This window comes from Xyrauchen texanus, unplaced genomic scaffold, assembly GCF_025860055.1.
Source record: "Xyrauchen texanus isolate HMW12.3.18 unplaced genomic scaffold, RBS_HiC_50CHRs HiC_scaffold_614, whole genome shotgun sequence".
Lineage (NCBI taxonomy): Eukaryota > Metazoa > Chordata > Actinopteri > Cypriniformes > Catostomidae > Xyrauchen > Xyrauchen texanus.
Genome location: NW_026266593.1, coordinates 16,418 through 25,000, shown reverse-complemented (window position 1 = coordinate 25,000; position 8,583 = coordinate 16,418). Strand labels below are relative to the sequence as shown.

Here is an 8,583-nt window from a genome sequence, read left to right as displayed (position 1 = left end):
GGGTCAAATAACAACAGCAAAGAGGTGGACAGGGAACAAAATCCCACAGAAAATCCACACTGCCACTAGAGGTCGTGGAAAGACTGCTGCTCAGCCAGTGGCTGGCTCCTTGTGCAAACTAATGTCTACAGTGATCTTAAATTTCAGATGACGCATGATGAGGGAAAGTTAAAATATATCACTTGTGGACATACATTTTGTGTTTTTGAGGAAAATCCTGTTTATTTGGTATATGACTATGCTTGTCAATTAAAGCTACTAGTTTTACCAAATGGAATTTCATAAAATAATGATTGCTTGATGATCAGTTTCCTGAACGCTCCCCCTGTCTTCCATTGGTCAAAAAAAATAAATAGATTGTGCTGTCCCAAACTCACATAATGGTTTGACCAAAAATGTAAATACTCTCATCATTTACCATCCCAGATAAGTATGACTGTCTTATTCTTTTCTTTTTCTTTTTCTTTTCTTTATTTATTTATTTTTTATTAATTTTTTTGGTGAACGCAAACAAATTAGAAAATGATCTCAGCTTTGTTAGTCCATTCAATGCAAGTGAATGGTGGCCAGAACTTTGAAGCTCCAAAAAGCACATAAAGGCAGCATAAACGTAATCCATAAAAGTCCAGTGGTTTAATCCATGACTTCAGAAGTGTTTTAATAGGTGTTATTGAGAAAATTGAAGATTTGGCTGGACAATAAAAAAACTTTGAAGCCATTTTATTCAGTTTTACTCTATTTTAACATAAATGGTAAATGGTCTGCACTTATATAGTATACACCAATGGCGGCAGAGCTGCCATGCAAGGTGCTAGCCTGCCATTGGTAGCAACTTGAGGTTCAGTGTCTTGCTCACGGACACTTCGGCATGTGGAGTCATGTGGGCTGGGAATCGAACCGCCAACCCTGCGATTAGCAGCCGACCCGCTCTACCATATGAGCCACAGCCGCCCCGTAAAAAATAAACACTTCAGCTTTAAGGAGATGAGAGATACCTTTTATCTTGAATCTGTATTCGAGTCCAGTAGAGTGGTTTCATTGGACAGACTGGCTCCACTGACGGTTTGCGAGGAGTGTTGTCTGTCACTCTATTGAAGAAGATACCAACTCCAGGAGGAGGAGGGGGGATAGAGCTGATAATGGGTGGAGGTGGTGGTGGTGAACCACATCCTGCCATAGGTGGAGGTGGTGGAGGCACACATCTAGGCACATCCAATGGCTGAGCAGGAAGTGAAGATACAGTTGGAGCAGGAGGTGGAGGGAGGAGGTGGAGGTAAAACAGGTGGTAGAGGTGGTAGAGGTGATGTAGGTAGGGGAGAAGGAACTGTCCTCTGTTTACCAATGAAGTTAAGGTTTTTTGTTGAGTTGAGATCAAAATTGTTTGGCACACTAGGCTGAGGGTTAAGGTTCCTGCTCTGGGCTTCCTTGACCTCATCAGACTTTATTAATGACTCTGTCTGAATGGCCACAGAGTGAAAGGCCCGTGGTTTGATATAGTCTTCAGTGGACACAGCAATATCCCTATGATTATCTTTGACCCTCTCTCTTTGTAAGCTTGCAATGGTTGCCCCAAGTTTGGACAGAACCTCTTCGTTCTTCTCATGTATCCGGAAGAGCTGAAGTTTGAAGTCAGCCTGTATTGAAAGTGAATTTTATGGCTTACAACAATGTGGTCTTTATGCTGTAAATATATATAAATAAAAAATAGTACATACTGTGCATCTAAATGGCAAATAATCTCACTCATCCATATTCTTGCTTCACTAATGCACCAAATATGTGATTATATTCTTTGAGCATGCTAAATAAAATACATCTTTAGAGTGAGGTACTAGAAACACAGGCCTTTTGTAGGTAAAACTTTAAAGGTGAAATGTATAATTTTGCCACTAGCATCGTTAGCATCGCATCTCCGACAATGTTGTATCAGAGTGGTTGGAATGCTCAAACAAACGGAGCAATAATGTGCCATTAATGTCCCATAAAGATTTTAAAAAACGACATGAGTTGCTCACCTGTAACTTCTCCACCTCTTCATTGCATGCTCTTTTCAGCTGAAGAAGAGCTGCCTGATGCTCTGAGAACAAATAACAATGAGATTATTATTCTATAAGATTTTAAATGCATCACAAAACCTGTAAAATTGTGCCAGCTTTACAGTATACAGTATACACTCTTATAACAGTGATCTAACATTTGCAAAACATATGGATTCAATTTCATATCCGAATGAGGGACAGAACTGGACATTCATTATATATATATTTTAAAAATTATATATTTATATTTAAATATATATTATTATTAAGTCTGTTGATTTAATGCGTTAATTCAGTGCAATTAATTTGATTAAAAATAAAGTGTAAAAAAAATTTATGCAATTAATCGCACTGCCCCAAGACCGTAATAAGGAAAATGCAAGCTTGTAGTAACACCTGTTTACTCCAGAGGGCAGTAATTTACATTTCAGCTGTATGAGCAACGCGCAGTTTATACAGTGAACAAAACAACCCTTCAGTAGCAGAACAACACAAACATACGTTACATTCTTGCATTCAAAGCACTTGATGGAGCTCAAATTCGAACTAAGGGATCTCAAGCTGTGTTCTAAGTATTAAACTATATTTAACTTGACACAGTGACCTAAAAATGTTATGTTTATGATGCAACGCACCCAAGACGCTACACAAGCATGTCTGACGCACATTGACGGGTCCTTAAACAAGCCCTCATTATAAATCTCCAACTGATTGACAAATTCACTTGTGTAATGGATTGCTGTGAACTGTATGCCAATGATTGGATTATGTTCAATAATATGGTAGTAAACAATGCATGGTATTCTAAAGCTGCTTTTTGTATTGATTAACGCCACAAGAATGTAATCCATTTTAATTATCTGAATATTTTTTTATTATATATATATTTTAATATTTAAATATAACTATGTATAATTATTTCATCATTATATATTGAATTATTGTTATATGAGGGGCTTTCTCAGCAAATATTTGTATATGCGATTAAATGTGATTAATTGCGATTAATTAATTGGGACACCATGTAATTAATTCGATTAAAAATTGTAATCGATTGACAGCCCTAATTATTATATTTCCAATAGATGGAAGCAGTGGGACTGTTATGTAGGGATAAGCTCTGTCTTGTTTGGAGAACAATGGGAAAACTGTCTGACTTTATGTAAGATTACTAATTAACTCTAAAAATATGTAAATGTATAAATATGAAAGAGTTGCTATAATCAAATCAAGGCATATGACATATGACACACCCACGCCATACAGTTTATATAACCAAATGGCAAGTGCAATTATAAAATAGACTTACAGTAATGAATATAATAAAAAAACATTTATACATTTTCAATGTAGCAAAATGCATCTCTGCATTGCTGGTAAAAAGTATATTCATTGAGTGACAAATATAAAACAAATATTGTGACATTGCAAAATTTGTTATCTTAAATGCAGCACTGCCCTTTAGGAATACATTGAGGGTGGAGGTGAAATGGAATTTGTTTGGAGAGTGCTATGTCATGAGCCACAAAGGCAAATATTTGAATAAAGGCAAACATTTACATTCACAGCTCATGTTTTTAAATATACAAAAAGCCCTTACCAGCTTCTGTGTATTTGAGACCAATCTTTTCCTCCTTGTCTTTGGGTTTCGGTGGAGGCCAGATTGCCTGAAGTCGTCTTGGTGTGCGCTCCTCACTCGCCTCAGACTAAAGGAAAACCAACAGTTCCTGTAATGTGCATTGTGCTAAATAAAATATACATATATATAATCTTAACACATGGTTAAAAATGTGTGCTGAATAAAAAAAAAAAAAAAAAAAAAAAAATATATATATATATATATATATATATATATATATATATATATAAATGGTTGTCAGTTTTGAAGTAAATTAAAATACATCCTATGCATGCAAAATAGCAAAATAGTTCATCAGGCTTACTTTGAGTCTGTTTGTGGTAGCCAAGTCACATGGCAGGTTAATATAGAATTGTAACAGTTAAGAATAAGATTCCATTTGTTAACATTATTTAATGCATTAGGTATCATAAACAAACAATTAACAATATATTTTTACAACAATAAAAATAAAAATGTTCATTGTTAGTTCATAGTGCATTAACTTATGTTAACAAATACAACTTTTGATTTTAAATATGTATATGATAAAATTAACAATAACCAAGATTAACAAATGCTGTAAAAGTATTTTTCATTGTTAGTTCATGTTAACTAATGTTGTTAACTAAAGTTAAAAAATGGAACCTTATGGTAAAGTGTCACCATAGCATTTTATATAGACTATGTTTTTTGTCATTTTCCATCGGCGTGGCTCGTCTAAGAATTATTTTGATTTTGAACTATAAGCTTGTACTTAGATGTGCTTAGATATTGTGAGGAGATGATACCAGTAAGAATGCTACAATAAAAGGAATAATTGACCCAAAAATGGAAATTCTGTCATTATTTACTCACACTCACGTCATTCCAAACTACTTACCCTACTTACTTTTATACGTGGAACACAAAAGGAGATGTTTACTAATGTTAGGCTGTCACCATTCATTTTCATAATATGGCAAAAAGAAGCAATGACAGTGAATGGTAACTGAAGCTAACATTCTGCCTAACATCTCCTTTTATGTTTCACGGAAGTAAGTTATACAGCTTTGGAATGACATGAGGGTGAGTAAATGATGACAGCATTGTAACTTTTTGGTTACTACCCCTTAACTGCAACCGTCTGTGAACTGTTCACTTCTTACTTTGGAATCATTAGTTCCTTTGTTCTCTATAGACTTGCTTGAGTTCCTATCAAAGAAAGCTCGGAGAACGTCTTTGTCCCTGTTGATCTTCTTCTTTACTGTGTCCGAGTCCATGCAGTTAGAAGTCTCCTTCTTAGCAGTTTTAATTGTGAAGAAAGCCTTGAAGGCATCTAAGGGTGACTCTGTATTTGTAGATTTCTTTGTTTCCTCAGACTGGGAAATGACTGGCTCCTTTAGAGTTTGACATGTATCTGTGTCTGTTGATTCTGCAGGGTCCTTACTGATGGGCGACAGTGGAGGACTTGACATGCTCTCTTTCTTTCTCTTGCCTTCCCCCTTGCTGCTGTCCAAGCTGAGGAATTGGGTAAGCTGTTCGAGGAAGTCTCCCTTGGACTCCTTCTTGTTAGACTGATCAGTGAAAAGTCCTCGTATGACAGGCCTTGCCTGATCAGGGCTTTGAGGTTGATTTTGAGTTTCTTTTTCCTCATGAGCTTCCTTTTTGGGGCTACGCAGCCCAGAGAAGAGGGCTGACAGTTGGAGCGGTTTCTCTTTTACTGCAGAGGGGGAGATGACAGTTTGATTTGAAACTGATCTTAGAAAAGGGTCTGTGGTTTTCTCAGATGGATATGAATCCTCTGGGCTTTTCAACACAGAGGCTGTATCTGCAAGATCTACTATGGTCTCTTCTTGTATCATTTGTACTCCATCTTTTTCAATCTTCAAACTGGCCAATTCTACTTCTACATGTGCAAACCTTTCTGTTTCATCCAGCATCTGTGTCTCCCAGTCTTCTTCTCTTAGACAAACATGAGGCCCATCTGTTTTTCTTTCTAAATGTCCCTTGTCTTGGGATTCTTCCTGCATTTTTCTTTCCTCCTGTTCCTCCAATTGGACTACTGAAGCTATTGGTTCCAGAAAGTTTGGGTCAGAATTAGTCTTTTGGAGATTATCTAGCATGGTTGAAGTGGAACTATGAGCTTCAATTCCAGACAGGTCAGAACCATCTAAAAACTCCCATTCGTCCCCACTTATCTCAGTCTGTCCAAATCGAACCTCTCTCATCTGGCTTGCGGTAGGTGAATGGACTGATTCTCCACTGCTTCCCTTGCACAAAGCTTGACAGAGGCAACCACTTGCAATCCCTTCTCTTTGTTGGATCATTTCAGTATCAATACCGGATTCTTTAGAAAGAGCTTCGACACGTGTAAGGGTGATAACTACATTCTTGGTGTTCCTCTGTGAGATTGAAGAAAGAGCATTTTGATCAGTGGGAATAAGAACTTCACAATGTGTTGATGTGGTCTGAACAGTCATGTTTATAGATGCTCGTTCTTCATCCAGAGTTGATTGTTCCTTTATTGCAGCAGTTGCTCTGATTACCTCTGGAACAACATCTGCAGTGTTCTGAAGAACTCCATTCGACATATCCATTTTGCTCATAACAGCAGATCGTTCTGATTTTTGCATTGAAATGTCATTATTGCTATTTGTGGATGAATTAAGACACTCTTTTATGAAAAATTCATCCTGAAAGTTCTCTCTGAAAACCTCTGTTGTTTCTTTAATGTCTGTGGTCAGTTCTTCTGTTCTACTGCTGTTATTGGATATACTGGGTATGTGGCCTTCTAGATTAAGCCCCTCATTTTGCTCAACATCAAACGGCACGTCAATGCTGATGCCATCTGATTCCATAACAACAGTTTTATTTTCACATATGTCCTGACTGAATCTATGTTTCCACATATCCTTGTCATTGCTTGTTGAAACAAACTCTTGATCACTGTAGTTCTCCATGTTCAAAGATTCCTCTACACAGTCTCTGAAAACAGCATCTTTAAAATCTGCTGTACCGACTGCTGGATCCTCAAGTTGTTTATTCTGACTTCGTACACTGTCATTGGCTGAGACCTCACAAAGTGAATTAGACAGTGTGTCAGCTTGACCATCTGTTACATCCTGGTTAGCTTGGCATGCTGCTGAAGTTTTATTGTAATGATCTCTCTGGTGCACAACATTAAGGTCTAAGTCCACATTCTCCTTTTCTGTATTCTCTTTATCAGAATCCATTTGAAGATTTTTGTTTAGTTCTTGAGGATCTGCTCTTTGTCCTATTTTCCCCAGCATCTGTATGTTCAGGCTTAACATCTGCTGCTAATTCATCTTCTTGAATTTCTAAATCATCCTGCCAATTAATTTTGTGTTGACCGTGAACATTTCTGTAAGAGTGAAAAGAAGTCACATCTGGACTCTCCTCAGTCAGTGTTTGGAGTTAAAATTTTTCATGGTGAGAATTGTTTTTATAAGTTTGACCCAAATAAATCGATTTATTTCTGTCTTGTTATTTTTTGTTTTTTAGAAATGTGTTGTCCTTACATGACGTCTCCAGAAAAAAGATGCCAGAACAATTTGCAAGTAACATACCCAGAGAAGCTGTTCTCAGGCCCTATTACAGAAGAAATTAAGAAATGGGGAACAAAATATTCCACAATGAGCCAGAGCATAAAGTTTTTCTCCAAATAGCTCCACAATGAAGTTTGGTCCATTTATCCCTCATTTAGATTCTTTTTAACTTCTTGTTCTTTGTCATCTTTAGATATACAATGTCTTCTTGCTCTTAATCCACACTTTGAAGCAAGTGTGAGCTCACACTAAAACGCATACATAAATAGTGCTCCACCCACCCACTTTCTGCCACATGACAGGATTTTTAGAACACTCTCAGTCATCCAAGAGCCAAAAAGCAGCACCTCAGAGCCACACCCAGGTAAAAGAGATCACCAGTCAGAAACACTGCTGTGACTTTCTAGGACTGGCTATCTCCTTCTGTCCACATTACACTAGACAGCACCCCTTTAATCACTGTGATTAACCTGTTAAGCTAACACCAACCACATCCTTGTATTGCCACTGTGTGTTGAATTTAAAGACCAGTTCTTGATGATACAATTTTAAGTGTATTGTTTTCCCCTAGTAATCCACAAGGATTGTTTAGCACTTTTTTTTTTTTTTACCACAGATAAACCAGAGATAAAAATTATGCATGCATCTCACAGTTTTATGAGGTCATAAAGCTGTGATGCTTGTCTTCCTAAATACCCAAAATCACTGCACATACTGTATAATTAATAAACCATTAAAAAGTTTGATTACTCTATAAAACAAGCTATTAGCTGTCTTTACAGAATAAGGGTAATGTGTACAGTTTTACTTAGGATTTAAAAATGTTTAAGTCATTAAAAGATTAAGTGATGGGATTTAAAACTTTCAGTCTCAGCATATGTGTAAGTACAGATTGAGTCTTAATTTAGAACCCTGTTAAACTTGAGTAACTCAAAAAGCTGACATATAGTGAGAGCTCTGTTGACTATGTGAACACTTGAAAACAAGAATAAGCTTTAGATACTGCATCCATCATAAATAAGTGCAAGACCATTTGCAAATCTTTACAAAAAGGAGAAAGGTAAAAAGATTAAAAAATAAAGATGACATAAAAAAGGAATAGTTCATCCAAAACTGAAAATTCTCTCATCATTTAGTCACCTTCATGCCATCCCAGATGAGTGTCTTCTGCATAACATAAATTAAGATTTTTAGAAGAATATCTCAACTCTGTAGGTCCACACAATGCAAGTGAATGGTAGCCAGAACTTTAAACATAAATGTGGCATAAATGTAATCCATAAGACTCCAATATATATGTCTTCAGAATTTATATAATAGGTCTGGGTGAGAAACAGATCAATATTTAAGTCCTTTTTAAACTATAAATCTTCACTTT

The 8,583-nt window shown here is 36.5% G+C and overlaps 1 protein-coding gene across 1 annotated transcript; it reads right to left on the bottom strand.

Annotated features, from left to right (window-relative positions):
• Positions 1-1,001: 1,001 nt before the first annotated feature.
• Positions 1,002-7,417, bottom strand: LOC127642435 (formin-like). Its single transcript, XM_052125050.1, has 4 exons — positions 4,806-7,417; positions 3,640-3,745; positions 2,016-2,077; positions 1,002-1,634 (listed from the first exon to the last, which is right to left on the bottom strand). The coding sequence occupies exons 1-4, from the start codon at positions 6,948-6,950 to the stop codon at positions 1,203-1,205; spliced, it is 2,745 nt and encodes a 914-aa protein (XP_051981010.1). The 5' UTR covers positions 6,951-7,417; the 3' UTR covers positions 1,002-1,202.
• Between the last annotated feature and the right edge of the window lie 1,166 nt (positions 7,418-8,583).

Excerpts from the sequence above, each read along its gene's own strand:
- LOC127642435 (XM_052125050.1), bottom strand. The coding sequence starts at position 6,950 with ATGTTAAGCCTGAACATACAGATGCTGGGGAAAATAGGACAAAGAGCA. Across the intron at positions 2,078-3,639 it reads TCTCAAATACACAGAAGCTG|AGCATCAGGCAGCTCTTCTT; the intron begins GTAAGGGCTTTT and ends ATTTGTTCTCAG. Across the intron at positions 1,635-2,015 it reads AAGAGGTGGAGAAGTTACAG|GCTGACTTCAAACTTCAGCT; the intron begins GTGAGCAACTCA and ends CTTTCAATACAG.